We start from the raw sequence: 17,631 nt of genomic DNA on the forward strand, positions 1-17,631 counted from the left end.
ATTCCTACATCTGGGCAGTGATGATATCCTGTCAATTCTGCCTCCAAAATAACTCTTTACTGTGACTCTACCTCTTTGATCCTGAAGTTACTGCCTTATTTTAGGTTTTAATTTCTTTTCAGTGTATTATAGAAGTTTCCTGACTGCCTGTATTCTTTCATTTCCCTCCTACTATATACTATAGTATTTTCTTACCATTTGTGAAGTTTTTTCCTCTTTTCTTCCTTCATTATAGTTTTTGACAATTTATTTTAGAAAATTTGAGAACTGTACACACACAGAAAATGAACTTTATTACATAGAAATAACCACTGTGAGCATTATGGCATCTTTTTTACAGTTTTTCATTTTTTTCTGTGTATGTGTGGAATGCACACACACTGTGCATGTATAGATACTTTTAAAATTAGGTCAGTCTGGGCATTCTTTTACTTTTTAAAAAAACTCAATATTCTATGAACATTTCCCCATGTCTTTCTACTTTTTTTTTTTGTTTGTTTGTTTGTAATATAGATGTATTGTGAGTTACGCCTTCTTGCTGGACATTTAGATCTTTAGGTCCTTCTTTCCTTCCTTTCCTCTCTCCCTCCCTCCTTCTGTCCTTCCTTCTTTCCCTCCCAATACTGAAATATCCTTGTAGCTAAATTGCTTGGACAGATCAATAGTTACTCCTTAGGACAGTTGAGTAATGATTCTAAAATAACATAATCTCTGTTATATATATTTTGTCTCTTTGTTTTGGTGGGTCTGGAATTTTTTATCCTGAAAGCTCTTCATTAGTCTGGCCCTTGCCTACCTTTCTGAACTTATCTTGTATCCTTTTCTTATACCCTCCAGTTATACCAAAACATATGTGCTTTCTAAAGTATGCCTTACTCACACTTAACTATTTGCCCTCTTTTCTTATCCACCCAGTAAATACTACTTAAGCCTTCCAGCCTAAACCTGTGTGTGTTCTTGATTTCCCTAGGCAGTTAGGTGGCTCCTCATTTTCGTCTTGTGTACGCTTCTATTGGAATATTTCTAAAATTTTAGAGAATTGTTAGGTTGGTGCAAAAGTAGTTGCAGTTTTGTCATTAAAAGTAATAGCAAAATCTGCAGTTACTTTTGCATAGTCCCCTCTACTAAGCTGTTTGAGTGCCTTCATAGCAGGGGTATTGTTCTAGTAATCTTTCTGTTTCTAGCACCTAACATATAATGGGTGCTTAATAAATGTTTGTTTAATAATTTTGAGATCTGGGAAAAGCAGATCTCTAAAATGACATAAACAAATCAAATATACTTTTAAATTCACTCCAAAATACCCGGAAGAAAAAGTTACTTGATTGAAAAAGATTAATGGGGAGTATAGCTACTATAGGTTTTGAAAAATAAATATGTCATAAATGATTAAGAAAACAGATAACAGTAATTTATGCCTGCATTTAATGTTGAAACTATAGTTTTATTGGCCTTAACATAATTTAAGTGAAATGAAAACTTTTTCCTTAAATTTTTATGTGAGCATGAATATTTAACTATTGTGTATCAACAAATATAGGGATAGTGTTTAAAATTTGAGTCATGTAATAGTATTTTTATAACTTAGCATATGAATATAATAAAAGTTGGACTGATTAAGAATATTAGAAGCACATACAGTAATCATTGGGAAGGTAGAATGTTTGGAGACATGAAAGACTAACACCATGTTTCTGAAGAAAATGTTAATTGATGCCATATTAAATAACCCAGGATGATTGATCTGACCTTGTAATCATCTCTTTATATCTTGAGATTTTGGCTTAATCATTCAAAATGATGGCTACTTTCTTTGTCTTAAAGTTCTTCTGTCCAAAAAGCTCCCACTTCTTTCCCATTGTTAGCTAGTTTAATATTTTATAATTTCTTTTACACTGGATTAACCTATAGTATGCTACAATTAATAACTCGTGAGCATATATAGCAACTGTTTTGTGCTGGGACCCTCTTAAGTCAGCTTTGTTTATCATTGTATTCTTAACACTTAGCACAGTTTCTTAGTGCTTGGCACTACATTATGATAGATTTACTAATTAGTATGTTATTGTAATATTTTTCTCTTTTTCTTTTTTTTTTTAAAGGAAATGTGGCTTTAGATAATCTACAGATAAAAGAAAATGCCCTGGTAAGTTTTTTTAAACTATGCTAATAACTCACTTAATTTGGTAAGTTCTTAGAAACCTTTGCTTACTAGGCATCTGATACCAGGTACTAGATAAAGTGATGGAATCACTCAAAGGATTACTTGTTTAACTATTTGCTGTTGGAAAATCTGAGATTAAAGATTTATAAATTGTTTCCCCTAATAATCAAAATAGTATCTCTTGGAAACGGAGTGTTTCTCCTTAATCTAATTTGACTATGTAGTTTTGTAGTTGACTTTTTCCTTATAGAAATATTTTTCTTCGGAAGTATCTTTACATATTTTTGAGATAAATGAGGGCTTGATTTTAAATAACATAGCTAATAATTATATTTTGGAAATATATTGACAGTCTGGCCTTATTATAGTAATATTAAGAGGTAAAATAGGATTTTCTGGACTCCAGCTCCAGAAAGTAATTTGTGTCATTTATTGTTGAGTTGAAAACAAGCAAAACAATGCCCTCCCCCGCCCAATTAGGTTTATATTTAGCTTATTCGGCTAAATGTGAGTTTATGAAGTCACTTAATGAGTTTATTGTTTAAGTTTTGCAGGTTTCTAACCTCTTATTTTAATTTTTTAATTTTGTGAAATGGAGTGTCAGTCTGTTGCCCAGGCTGGAGTGCAGTGGCATGATCTCAGCTCACTGCAACTTCCGCCTCCCAGGTTCAAGCAGTTCTTCTGCCTCAGTCTCTCTAGTAGCTGGGATTATAGGCGCGTGCCACCACACCTGGGTAATTTTTGTATTTTTAGTAGAGATGGGGTTTTGCCATGTTGGCCAGGCTGGTCTCCCAACTCCTGACCTCAGGTGATCCACCTGCCTTGGCCTCCCAAAGTGTTGGGATTACAGGCGTGAGGCACTGCACCTAGCCTAACTTCTTAATTTCTTTGATCTTTTAGCATGAGTTTAATCATCTATACAGTGGAGTTAATTAAAAAGCAATTTAATATCTCTGTGTCTTTGTGGCTTGAATAAGATGAGAAGCAGAGCCTGGCCCATAGTAGGTACTCAAAATATTTAAATATTTTTCTCTTTTTTATATAGGGTGCTACAACTTTTTAATTTTTTTTTTTTTTTTTTTTTGAGATGGAGTCTCGCTCTGTCGCCCAGGCTGGGGTGCGGTGGCTGGATCTCAGCTCACTGCAAACTCCGCCTCCCGGGTTTACACCATTCTCCTGCCTCAGCCTCCCGAGTAGCTGGGACTACAGGCGCCCGCCACCTCACCCGGCTAGTTTTTTGTATTTTTAGTAGAGACGGGGTTTCACCATGTTAGCCAGGATGGTCTTGATCTCCTGACCTCGTGATCCGCCCGTCTTGGCCTCCCAAAGTGCTGGAATTACAGACTTGAGCCACCGAGCCCGGCCAACTTTTAAAATTTTGAACAAAAATTTAGACTTTCTTATTCTGTTGTTATAGATTGAAATAGAGGTTTTATTTTTCTCTATTTATGACAATATAAATAGAATTGTAGTGACAGGATATATATCTAACATACTTAGGAGACAAATTATTTGAACTCTGTTTTAGCCTAATTCAAGTTTTGGTTATAATTAAATATAATAAACTATTTTGTAATTTATATTTTTAATTCAAAGTAGCTTCTTTCACCAGTTAAACCAAATTGATGAGTTTTTAATTTGATATGGGTTCTTTACATTTATTTTGTGTGAAAATTATTTCAGGAGGATTAAAATGAGCATGAGACCATGTTTTTGTAGTTTGCCGTTTGTATCCTGTATAATGCGAATTCCCTTGAATTTATCTTTCCTGTCCTCCCGGAGGACAGAGCTGCTCCTATTGGCAGCAAAGAATTTTTTTTTTTTGGTCTAAAAAAGACTTTTTATCTAAAACTGTTATAATAGTATTCTGTTCAATTCCTGTTTACATAGAGTTCAGATGTAATCAGATGATCAGGTAAATTGATTATTTTAGTTAATTATTACCTATATTTTGGTGGTCAGATTTTTATAGTATTAGTATATATTAAGTTACAGCTAACAGAAAGGCTGTACTGACTGGTTTAATTTTTAATAATTCTAAAGACTTAGATGATCATTATGGATATCAGTTATTGTTTAGTATTCTTTGAACAAAAAAAGTTATTTGAACTTTCTAGTTGTTTGGAATATAGGTAGGTGAAAGTTTATTATTATTTGTTGATACGTGTCTGTAACTTATCTAAATGTAATGCTAATTTTGTAAATAATACATTGGGAATCTAGCTTTTCTTTTTAAGATTTTTTAATTTATTCATTTACTAAATATTTGAGAGAGAACTGTTGTTCAGTATTGTTTTCAACTAGTTTATGCAAAAAGACTCTCTTCTTTTTTCTGTTCTAGAATTTCAGATAAACATTGTCCATGTGTTTAAATTCATTTGATTTAATTTAATTTCCATTTGATTTGGTTTACTTAAAACAAGTAACCAGTTTACCTGGTTATTTACAAACTTTTTCTATTTTTCCTATTTATCATTTTGTTTCTCTTGTGAATTCTTTCTTTAAAGTCAAAGCTTAAGTTATAAATTATTTTTTTGAAACAGAGTTTCGTCTTCTCACCCAGGCTGGAGTGCAATGGCGTGATCCCAGCTCACTGCAACCTCCGCCTCCTGGGTTCAAGCGATTCTCCTGCTTCAGCCTCCTGATTAGCTGGGATTACAGGCACCTGCCACCCCACACCAGGCTAGAGATGGGGTTTTCCCATGTTGGCCAGGCTGGTTTCGAACTCCTGACCTCAGGTGATCCACCTGCCTCGGCTTTCCGAGTGCTGGGATTACAGGTGTGAGCCACCACACCAGGCCTATAAAATGTTTTTTTGGGCTATAAAACATATCTTTTATGAGTTACTCAAATATAGAAAAAAATTTTTTTTTCTTTAGAGATGTGTATTTAAATGATCACACAAAAGTGATTTTTGGGTTGGCTTAATAATTTAAGATGTCCTTTACATTTTCTCTTTCTTCTGAAGAGTGAATTGGATGTTCCTTTTAAAGTCAAGGCTGGCCAAATTGGTAAGTACTTTAGTCTTCATTTGAATTATTCTTAGTCCTTTCCGTTTTCTATTTTGCTTATGTTATTTAACATAAAAAAATTTGACTAAAAGTGTGAGAGATTTTTTTTTGCTTATGTTAATTAGAGCTTGTAGAGTTCTGAGCCTAATGTATATTATATATAAAACGTACATGCTTCTTATTTTTTTATGACCAGGTAGAAAATGGAAGGATATTTGAACTGCAATTGCATTCTTCAGGCTTTGGTTCCACCACACAAAACATACCTTCGTTTTCAAATTAGATTTCCAAGTTTTATGTGCTTTTTCTTTAAATGTGAAAGTAGTATACTTTGCAAACTCTAGCAGATAAACTGTAAATGTAGCTTATTTCCTTCATGTTTTGTTCAACCATTTTCACTTGATATATTATGCAGCAATGTGGTATGGAGGATATGTTTTGGTAAGTACAAAGTCTCTCTCTTTGCAGTTAAACTCCTACACTAAGACCATCTCTAAGTAAATATATATCTTTGTTGAATACATTTTTCAATAGGAAATGTAATCTACAAAGTCTTCCCATCTAGTCCATGCTATCTGGTTTTTATTTTTATTTATTTATTTATATATTTTTAAATTTTGGATTTAGGTTGTTGATGTGTATGTTTGTTACATGGATACATTGAGTGACAGTAGGGATTGGGTTTGTAGTGCATCTGTCACTCAGATATTGAACTTTGTATCTAGCAGGTAATCTTTCAACCCTCACCCCCTTCCTTCAATCTCTACCCCTTTTTGGAGTCCCCAGTGTCTATTATTTCCATTAAATTTTTTTGTTTTTAATTTTTGTGGATGCATAGTAGGTATATATATTTATGGGGTACATGAGATATTTTGATACAGGCATGCAGTGTGTAATAATCACATCAGGGTAAATGAGGTTTCTATCACCTCAAAGTGTTTATCCTTTCTTTGTGTTACAGATAATCTAATTAATACTCTTTTATTTTTAAATGTACAATCAATTATTGTTGACTGTAGTCACCCTGTTGTGCCATCAAATACTAGGTCTTATTCATTTCATCTAACTTTATTTTTATATTCATTAACCATCCTCCCCTGTTACCCTTCCCAGCCTCTGGTAACCGTTGTTCTACTCTCTGTCTCCATGAGTTCAGTTGTTTTAATTTTTAGTTCCCACAAGGAAGTGAGACCATGTGAAGTTTGTCTGTTTGTGCCTGGCTTATTTCACTTAACATAATGACCTCCAGTTCCATCCATGTTGTTGCAAATGGCAGGATCTCATTCCTTTTTGTGGCTGAATAGTACTCCATTGTATATATGTACCACATTTCTTTAACCACTCATCTATTGATGGACACTTAGGTTGCTTCCAAATCTTGGCTATTGTGAATAGTGCTGCATTAAACATGAGAATACAGGTATCTCTTCAATATACTGATTTCCTTTCTTTTGGATGTATACCTAGCAGTGGGACTGGTGGATCATACAGTAGTTCTGTTTTTTTTTTTTTTTTTTTTTTTTTTTTTTTAAGATGGAGTCTCACTGTATTGCCCAGGCTGGAGTGCAGTGGTGTGATCTCGGCTCACTGCAAGCTCCGCCTCCCGGGTTCACACCGTTCTTCTGCCTCAGCCTCCCGAGTAGATGGGACTACAAGCGCCTGCCACCATGCCTGACTACTTTTTTGTATTTTTAGTAGAGATGGGGTTTCACTGTGTTTGGATGGTCTTGATCTCCTGACCTTGTGATCTGCCTGCCTTGGCCTCCCAAAGTGCTGGGATTACAGGCATGAGCCACCGTGCTTGGCTGGTAGTTCTATTTTTAGTTTTTTGAGGAACCCCCAAATTGTTCTTCATAGTGGCCGTAATAATTTACATTCCCACCAACAGTGTACAAGGTCTTCCTTTTCTCCACATCCTCGCTAGCATTTGTTATTGTCTATCTTTTGGATTGAAGCCATTTTTACTGAGTTGAGATGGTATCTCATTATAGTTTTGATTTACATTTCTCTGATGTGATGTTGAGCACCTTTTCATATACCTGTTTGCCATTTGTATGTCTTCTTTTGAGAAATGTCTTTCAGATCTTTTGCCCATTTTTAAATCAGATTATTAGATTTTTTTCCTATAGAGTTGTTTGAGTTCCTTATATGTTCTGGTTATTAATTCCTGTCTCTTGCTTGCCCTGGCAGTGTCTCTGTGGAGCTCAGTGTACTGCAAAGGCCACTATGCATCTTTATGTCTGTGTGTACCCATTGCTTAGCTCCAACTTACAAGTGAGAACATGCAATATTAGATTTTCCACCTTTGACTTGATTTACTTAAGATAATGGCCTCCAACTTCATCCATCTTGCTGTAGGGGACATGATTTCATTCTTTTTTTATGGTTGCATACTATTCCATGGTATATATGTATCACATTTTCTTTATCCAGTCAATTGTTAATGGACGCTTAGGTTGGTTGCGTGACTTTGCTATTGTGGATAGTGCTGTTATAAACATATGAGTGCAGGTGTCTTTTTATATAATGATTTATTTTCTTTTGGGTACTCAGTAGTGGGATTGCTGTTTCTATTTTTAGTTCATTGAGATATCTCCATACTGTTTTCCTTAGAGGTTAAACCAGTCTACATTTTCACCAACAGTACACAACTGGTCCCTTTCCTCTGTATCCATGTCAATATCTGTTATTTTTTGGTTTTTTAATAATAACCTTTCTAGCTGGTGTAAGATAGTATCTCAGTGTGGTTTAAATTTGTATTTCTCTGATAATTTGTCATGTTGAACATTTTTTCATGTGTTTGTTGGCTGCTTGTATTTCTTCTTTTGAGAAATGTTTGTTTATGTACTTTGCTGTTTTTAATGGGGTTGTTTTCTTCTTGTTCAGTTGTTTGAGTTCCTTGTAGATTCTGGATATTTGTCCTTTGTTGGAAGCATAATTTGCAAATATTTTCTACCTTTCTATAGGTTGTCTGTTTACTGTGTTGATTATTTCTTTTGCTGTGCAGATGATTTTTATTTTTACTTTTTAAAAATTAATTAATTAATTAATTTAGAGACAAAGTCTTGCTGTGTTGCCCAGCCTGGAATGTAGTGGCACAGTCATGGCTTACTGCAGCCTCAACTTCCTGGGCTCAAGGGATGCTCCCACCTCTGCCTCCCAAGTTGCTGAAACGACGGGTGTGTCACCATGCTTGGCTCACATTTGTGTTTTTTGTAGAGATAGGGTTTCATCATGTTGCCCGTGCCATTCTTGAACTCCTTGGCTCAAGTGATCTACCCGCCTTGGCCTCCTAAAATGCTGGGATTACGGGTGTGAGTCAGTACGCTTGGCCTAGAAGCTTCTTAGTTAAGTCCCACTTGTTTAATTTTGTTTTTCTTGCATTTGCTTTTAGGGTCTTTGTCATAAATTCTTTGCTTAGGCTGATGTCCAGATGAGTTTTTCCTCTAGGAATTTTATAGTTTCAGGTTTTATGTTTAGGATTTACTTTAAAAAATATATAAATTACAACCCAAAATGACTTACTCTTATAATTTTACTTATGCTACATCCTTTCTCCCAGCTTCATCACCCTGCTATTACACCATATCACTTTTATTCTTTATTCAATATTCTGTATTATAGGAAGGCTTTGTCTTTCACTACTCTAGCATCTCTTAGCAATTGTTTGGATAATTCTGTTTGGGTCATTTTATATGACATATATGTTTCCTTTTAATATATAAGAATATTTTTATGTTTTTGTCTCTTGAAACAGGATAAATTTTCTTAGATGAAAAGCATGTTTAGGCATGTGTCATCTTTTTTGTTTGTTAAATAGCTCTGAATGTGGTGGTGATGTGTAGCAGTGCTCTAGAAGTATTGTGGCCCTATATGCTTAACTGAAATCCTAGAATATAGAAGTTGTAGCCATTCATTTATTATTTTACTTTTGAAATATTTATGCACATGTTATGTACAAGACTATGCAAGTGCTGTGAGAGATGCAAGGATGAAGGTGATATCTTTGTCTTCAAGGAAGTTATAGACATCTAAAATTAGAACATAGATGAAAATTGTATTTCCAGCGTCTTAGATGAATTATAGCTGACTAAAGAAATTTTGCGTTACTTATTATATTCTTACAACTAGATTTATATTTTGGAGGAGGATTTCTATTGGTTCAGAATTTGTTCTTTTTGCTTTTAAAGTACACAAAGATTTAATGGCTTCCTTCAGTGTTACCCAGTGAGTTAATGAGAGATCCTTTACAAATAAGTATGCAAAGTATATTGTCTTTATAACTATCTTTTTTTTGGTTTACAGAGCATTTATATTAGTTGTTAAATTTCTCCTTAGGTTAAAATATTATACCTAACCTGTAGGGTCAGTGTGGCTTAATGAAGCTCAAGGTGATTTGTTTTTCTAAGAGTTAGACATACTTGTGGGTGTCCTTGAGTTATCCTTTTTCTTAAAAATTTAAAACATTTAAAAAGTTTCCTGATCTGTAATAGGAGGGGGTAATATATAAAAAACTCAATTCTAGGACGTTTATGAGAGCTGGGGGGATAATGAGTATAAATGTATAGAAGAAAAGGTTTAGGGAACAGACAGTCCCTTTCTGGTGTGCTAGTTAAAAGGACATTTCCCACTTTTTCAATCTTATGCTCACCAAGAAGGCAATCAAATAAATTTTGTTAGGAGATTTTGAGATAATTACAAATGTAACAGTACCCATTGTAAATATAAAATCATTGGACTTAGAAATGACCCGGAACGTTGTAGACTTCCCTTGACATGCAAGCCATTTAAGAAACTCAGCAGGTTTACAAGCTGAAGAGAAGTGAAAATCTAAATGGAGAAATCATTTGATATTTTAACCTTGGAAATAGATACCTGGCAAAACTGGCTTTCCTACATATCCATCTAGGTGACCTCAAATATTCTGTCTTACATTGCATTATTTTATTTTCTCTTTAGTTTGTTATACTGTTTTTCAGTTCTTTGAACTTTGAGCATTTTCATTTAAAAATGATTTTACATGAAAAACCACCAGTGATTCTGGTGGTGTAAGCGACTTAATTACTCACATACAAGCATGATTTAGTTGAATCAAATTCTTTTCTTCTGAAAATCTTGATTAGTATCTCTGAGAGATCTATAGATTTTAAATATAATTTTAAAAATTATGATGAAGGAAGGTATTTTATTTTGGAACATGTAAAACTTATGTGTAGGAAAGGTTTGGATAGAATTGCTATAGTAAGGCAGATTGGGGACATTTTGCTGCCTGGAGACCTGGAAAGAGGGAATACTAGAGATTAGGGAAAGAAACATGGAAAGATTTGATAGGTTTTGCTTGTTTCAAAATTTAACTGAGAGCATGTCCCTTTGGTCTTCTCTTGTCTGCCCTGAACTGGCTTTTCCCCCATAAAACCCCAAACTTGGGACAGTAATATTAGGGCCATAGTTCATCTGTGTCATGAGTGAAAGTTTTTGTGGGCTCACCTCAGGAGGACCTGACATGAATACCATTGTTTCCAAGAGAGAACTTGGAGTTCTGTCTTCTAAGTGATTTATAAGCAGATATTTGGAATATAACTGGTCTGAGTTGCCTGTGACTCATAACACTATTCATAATACAGTATGCCTTGCCTTTAGAGCTAGCCTCTTCCTGTTGTGACAATTTGGTATGCTGTCAAAATTCCATTTGCACAAAGTTCCTTTGCATCTCTTCTCTGTGTTACTGCTTCAATTCCTGGTAGCTTGTGCAGATATTATTTTACTGTTGATGTGTAAAGATTTATTTGTTGATGTGGATAGAAGAGCATGTGCAATATTAAGACTATCAACTGTTGTTGTGCACCAAATCTGGTTCAGCATCCTTACTAATAATCTCATCACTGCTTAACTCACTAGATAGACTTAAGCAATTAATTTAACTTATCTAGGGCCGACTGTGCTTTTTTTCAGGATTGAAATAATAGCTGACTTATTCATTTTACAGTTTTTGAATATTAAATGGATAATGGTTATCAAAATATTTTATATTGAAAAATAGAAATTACAATGTGAATATTCACTTAATAGTAATATTATGTGGAAAAGACCTTTGTAAACTTTAGTGTTGGAGTTTTTTCTTTTTTTCTGAGTGATATACATACTATACGCATGAAGAGTTTTTTATGCTTTTTCTCTTAATGGAAAGTGAGAAATTTATGTCTTCTTGAGCAGTCAAATAAGAATTTAAGGTTGAAATTATGTTTCTTTAGATAAATTAACTTTGAAGATTCCTTGGAAAAACCTTTATGGAGAAGCAGTTGTTGCGACTCTAGAAGGATTATACCTGCTTGTTGTCCCTGGAGCAAGTACGTTATTTTAGGTTATAACCATTCAGTAACATCACATTGAAATTAAATTGTTACCTGAGTTAAGTATTTTAATACATGTATTTATTAAGATAGAAGGTAATTTAAATAAATGAATCATACATAGATGCACATATATGCATACATTTTATATATGTATGCACATATATCTTACCACATTTGTGTATAAAGTAGTTTTGTTGTTGAAAATTTAATTCATTTTTGCAATTTATTCTATTTTCTATGAGTACTTGTTTTGCAACTAAGGCTTCCTGTTGAGCTGCATTAGGCAGATTTACTGATAATAAATGAAGTAAAATAAATCTTTTTTTTTTTTTTTTTTTGAGACGGGAGTCTTGCTCTGTGGCCCAGGCTGGAGTACAGTGGCGCAATCTCGGCTCACTGCAAGCTCCGCCCCTCGGGTTCACGTCATTCTCCTGCCTCAGCCTCCCGTGTAGCTGGGACTACAGGCGCCCGCCCCTACGCCCCGCTAATTTTTTTTTTTTTGTATTTCTAGTAGAGACGGGGTTTCACCGTGTTAGCCAGGATGGTCTCGATCTCCTGACCTCGTGATCTGCCCGTCTCGGCCTCCCAAAGTGCTGGGGTTACAGGCGTGAGCCACCGCGCCCAGCCTAAATAAATCTTTAAAAATATCCTGATGTGTTAATCTCCAGATTTCAAGATTCAAAAATTTATTTTTTTTCCTATTTTGTTGCTTCTGATTTTGAGTGAATGTTCTCTCAAAAATGTGTAAAATTGGTAATTTTTTCCTTAGAAATGATAGTATTTTAATTTTTAATGTTTTAAAGTAGTGATGTTTAATATCTTTATTGTTATTTTTTCATTTATAGTAACAATTTAATGTTAAGAAAAGTTTGGATGTTTTAGGGAAAAATTAAGAACGTACAATTGCTCAACCATTGTATAAATAAAATTTTTATTTTTACATTTTGCTCTTCAGTCTTTAGCTTATGCATACCCGATTTTCAGTAGCTGTTACCACATTATATATACAACATTGACTTGGCCTTTTATTATATACATTTTTGATATGTTTCACAGTTTTCATGGTGACAGTGACAGTTTTGAAAGGCTTTATGGTATTCTGTTGTGGGCTACCTACTATTTTTTGCTTTATAGTTAATACTAAAAATACTAGTAAATACTGTAGTCAGTAGTATAAATGTGTCATTGTAGTCAATACTATAAATACGTCATTATAGATCTTTTTTATTCTTTTGTGTTATTTCTTTAGATTGCATAATCAGAAATGACATTACTAGATAAAAAGGGCTTATATATTTTATGATTGTTGATGCATATTCTGAATTACTTTCTGAAAGTTTAAAAAATCAATCTAAATTGATCCCAGGTAGTATTGGATATTAAATTATTTTGTAGTTACTCAAAATTTACCACTGACAGAGCAATATTCTGGTGTACTTTCTGTCTTCCTTCTGTTTTACTTCTTATCTTTGTTCTCACCCTTCTCCTCTCTCTCTTTTTCCTACCTGTCTTTCTACCTGTAATTTCTTTTCCTCCCTCCTCCTTTTTGTATTTAAGTTTTTTGTAAGTGAATGGAATAATTTGTGTTTAAACATTTCATAAAACTAAAAATGTGAAAGTATTTTTGTATTGCAGCAAGATTACATACTTACATAATCATAATGCGGCTGAACTTTTTCCATTTGTTTATTTATGAATTCCATTTATTTTTGTGTGAATTGACTATATATTTTTAGGTATTAAGTATGATGCTGAAAAAGAAGAAAAATCCTTGCAGGATGTTAAACAGAAAGAGCTATCCCGAATTGAAGAAGCCCTTCAAAAAGCAGCAGAAAAAGGTAAAAAGTTTGTTTGAGATAAACTTAGACATACCTGTATTTTAGATATATTTAATATCCTTTAAAGAAGATGCTTTCATAAGCCTTCATAAGTTGAAGTTCTAAAGAAATAATTTTTTTTTAAATCTCAAAATATTGGTTATATTTTCATGGCTCACTTTTAGGAAAAAGTAATTGCCTTTTTTCTGTAAGTGTTTTATCATGTTGCTAATTTGATTTTTCCACTTTTCTTAATTAGTCATTTTTATTGTGCTACTTTAGGAGACTTTCCAAATTTTCTGTATTTGCACATCTGTTTATTTTGGGCAAATGTTAACAGTTTCTTTGTGTGCATGTTTACCTGTGTTCTTGCTGGATAATGAGGTTAAGCATAATGCTATAGTGAAATTATGTTTAGAGGAAATGCTGCTGTAATTCTAGTCCTAGCTATCTCCCTTCACGTTGTACAGGATATTAAAGACAAAACAAAACAAAACAAAACAAAACTTGATTCTTCAGGTTTTAACAATTTAACATCTTGTCTTACGTTTACATTTTTGTTTTTATCTAAAAATAAATCTGATGACTTTGATTTGGTTTATAGAGCAAGAACAAGGATATGATGAAAAAGAGTAGTCTATAGAGTGATGAATTGAAGGACTTTTCCAGACATTTAATGTTTATCTCTTTTAAGTCAGTTAGCAATTGCTGATTAGGATTTATGAGTTATTAGCATTTTATATAATTTTTGTGTTGTTTGGTGGCATGTGTATGTATTTTTATGATGAAGATGATCTCTCTCGAAAGATAAAGCAAATATTGAGTTAGAAATGATGTTAATTATATTTAGATATAATAAGATTTCTTTTCCTAGATTAAGCTGTTGTCATTTAATTGAATCAATTAGAAATCTTTTTTAAAAATAGCTTGTTCCTCAAAGTTTTTAATCAAAGTTTTAAATTCTTGCTCCAAGTATTTTTTTCTTATGCAGAAGTATTGATTCTTTTATTAAAAGTTACTAAACTATTTAAAAATACAGAGGTTACCGTAATGGAAGAAATTTTCTAAAAGCCTCAACATTTTTTTCCCTTATTTTCACACATAAGCTTATTTTGTCTTCCTGCTGAAGCTTAAGTATCTATATTTTTAGGAAAACAGTTTTCTTTATTTGTATTACTTTTGCATGGCAAAAAAGCAAACTGAGAATGGTTTTGTTTCATGACAATTAAGTGTGATTTTTTTCTTTATATTCAGTTTTGGCTAATATATGTAAAAGTAGTCCTATAAAAATGAAGACTGGAGCACTAGAATTTCATTTTTTTCTTGAAACTATTCCGATTAGGATATTAACATACGTATATTCATCATTAGGTATATATTGATGTATACTTAGATATATTGATATAACATATAATTACGCATTTATCATTTACAATTACATAATGTTACATATATTATTTAGAAACAGATCTTAAATTCCTCCTTTTTTAAAGATGGAGCATAGCTTGTATTTGTTTAAAAAATATTTTAGTGTTTTCAGTCACCTGTAAGAAAAGGCGTGGTATGTAGTCTCGTTTGTTTTCATGATTGACTGTTTAATTGGTAATGTGATTATTATGCACACATTTTGTACTCAGACTTAGGAAATTTTGACTCCTGGGTCTTCAGTGCTGAGAAAACAGACATTTGGGTCTGACAAAGAGGCTATTATGAATGGTTTGATATAAAGGATGTACATCTGTAGTATTAATTTTGTATAAATAGAACTGTTAGGCGTATGCTGTATATAGTAATGACATTGTAGCTTGGATGATAAAATTTAAGTTTTTTTCATATAGAATTAAAATTCAAAAAGTAAAACTTTTAACACTCAGTTTTAACATGTTATATTTGTCAAAAAAAGTTTTGAGACTAAAAGATGAATTCAGGAATTGGGAAGTATATTTAAATTTTCTTTCTTAACTGTTAAGAAACACATTTAATAATGTTGCAGTATTCTTTTCTCATTTCTATGGATATGAGTCATATCTTCAAATAATATTATTCATATGAATGATAGAGGACAACCCTGACCTTTATATATTTCACATTTTACCATTATTAATAGTTATTATTTATACTTTATTTTTCTACTTGTTTATTGATATTAAAAGCACAAAAACACCATTGCACATGTATAGGGACTCAGAGAGGGAAGGAGAGGTGATGATTCAACTCTAAGCAGCAGATGATAAAAATGAAAACAAAATTATCTTGTTAATCTGCTCATAAAAAGGATTTTGACTTAGCTTGTTTTATTTGGTAAAAATATACCATTTCCCACTATCATATAGGAATAAAAATTGAAATAAAACTATGAGTTCATTTCTAGAAAATTTGCTTAAATGTAAAAATAAACTCTGATATTTTTATCCTTTTATTTCACTGGAGTGAGTTTATTTTTCTGGAAGGCTATCATAAAGAGAAAGATTAAATTCCTAGTAAGGCCAAAAGATTCGCAAATGCTAGATTCTGTACTTAAGGTGTTGGATTTTATCAAAATAATATGTACACACACTTGAAAATCAATAGTTTTGCGAAAAGGACACAATAAAAAATGGCAGTCCCTTGTTTCATCCTTTGCTACTCTCCACACCAACTCCTTTGAGTTAGTAATAGTTTTTACCAATGTTAACATTGTGTCATTAATCTAGTTCATTAATATAGGGCATTATCTAGGACTTCCTGTTATGGTAGTACAGGAGTATACTTCTCTTGCTATCTCCTTGCACCCTGAATTCTCCTTCCCATTTTCTCATAATATGGATACATCGTAATTTTTGGCCATTTACTAGTCACTACTTAGATTACTATGACAATGCGATTATTTTTCACTGTGCAGGTCAGATGATGTATGTGTTAGGCAGTTTTTGCATTGCTATAAAGGGATACCTGAGACTGGATAATTTATGAAGAAAACAGTTTCAATTGGCTCACAGTTCTGTAGGCTGTATAGGAAGCATGATGCCAGCACTTACTGCTGGTGAGGGTCTCAGGAAGCTTTCAGTCATGGCAGAAGGTGAAGTGGAAGCAGGCATGGACCCACCCCCATGATCCAGTCACTTCATGTCAGGCCCCACCTCCAACACTGGGAATCACATTTGAACATGAAATTTGGAGGGGACCGATAGCCAAATCATATCAATGTACTACGACTGTATTTTCTTTCTTATACAACCTTTTGTTTTTCTTGAATTTGTAAATGCTGCTTTCTTATTTGCTTAGTCTTCTATGTAAATTTATCTTTCATTCTGTTTCACATGCTACATGAAATTTGTCTGCTATATGAGTATTGATAGTGTTTTCCAATCGTGTAAACCCATCTGTTGGTACTTTCTACCACCCTGTTGTCTCTTGGAGTTCCCCCTCTGAACTGATCGTTTTTTAGACCAGCTGCACAGTTGTCATCTTAGGACTGGTCTTAATTGCTCGTCTATATTTAATTCCATGTTTCCTGGGCCCTTTGCCTTTTTTGCTTCCTTAGTTTACTCATTTGTTTTCCTAGAGTTTCCTAGAGTACTTCTAGAAGCTTTTAAGAATGGATGCACTGGATATAATTTCGAAAATTCTTTCAAGGCTGAATGTCTTTGTGTTTTACTTCTACACTTGTTTGCTTTGTCTGGGGTTGGAATGCTAGGTTAAATATTAGAATTTTGAAGGCAATGTTTTCTAGCTTCCAGCCTCTTTTGAAAAAAGTCTGATGCCAGTCTGCACATTGTTGGAAGAAGAAAAATTAGAGACTCCTTGGACCCTCCTGTCAAAGACCTTACATTTTAATTGGGCAAATAAGAAATTTGCATAATAATAAGCAAGAGAAAGTGTTGAGTCCCATCAAGGAGGTACAGACAGTTTTATGGGAGTTCAGAAAGAACATGTCATATTCGGCCAAAGAGATCAGGGTAGACACTGTGAAGGTGTATATTTCAACTGGATTTAAAGGATGGATCTGCAGAAAGAAGAGAAGGCATAGGTAGAGGAGACAGTGAAGGTGGGAATCATAGAGCCTCTGTGGGATCAGCTAACAGTTTGGGAGTGTGATAGAGAGTAGTTGGATGTAGGGTTGGAAAGCTAAGTTTAGGTCAATTTTAAGAGATTTGCATGCTCTGATGATGTTAATGGTAGTGACAGTGAAAGTAGCTGACGTTTATTGAGCACTTACTATTCACCAGTGACTCTTCAAAATACTTTATATGAATTAAGTGAAAGTTAAATAACTTGTTCTAGGTCACACAGTTAGAAAATAGTAG

The 17,631-nt window shown here is 33.4% G+C and overlaps 1 protein-coding gene across 3 annotated transcripts in view; it reads left to right on the top strand.

Moving 5' to 3' along the window:
* The window catches only part of VPS13C (vacuolar protein sorting 13 homolog C), a 190,067-nt gene that overhangs the window by 11,182 nt on the left and 161,254 nt on the right, over positions 1–17,631 (top strand). For all 3 annotated transcript variants that reach the window (XR_749201.2, XR_749202.2, XM_010374226.2), the window contains exons 2-5: positions 2,103–2,146; positions 5,133–5,175; positions 11,427–11,522; positions 13,265–13,366. Coding sequence is in view for 1 of the 3 variants with exons in the window: in XM_010374226.2 (XP_010372528.1) it covers positions 2,103–2,146; positions 5,133–5,175; positions 11,427–11,522; positions 13,265–13,366 (285 nt within the window). In the remaining 2 variants the exon portion in view is untranslated. The remainder of the gene's footprint in view (positions 1–2,102; positions 2,147–5,132; positions 5,176–11,426; positions 11,523–13,264; positions 13,367–17,631) is intronic.

The sequence above is a fragment of the Rhinopithecus roxellana genome, chromosome 5, assembly GCF_007565055.1.
Source record: "Rhinopithecus roxellana isolate Shanxi Qingling chromosome 5, ASM756505v1, whole genome shotgun sequence".
Lineage (NCBI taxonomy): Eukaryota > Metazoa > Chordata > Mammalia > Primates > Cercopithecidae > Rhinopithecus > Rhinopithecus roxellana.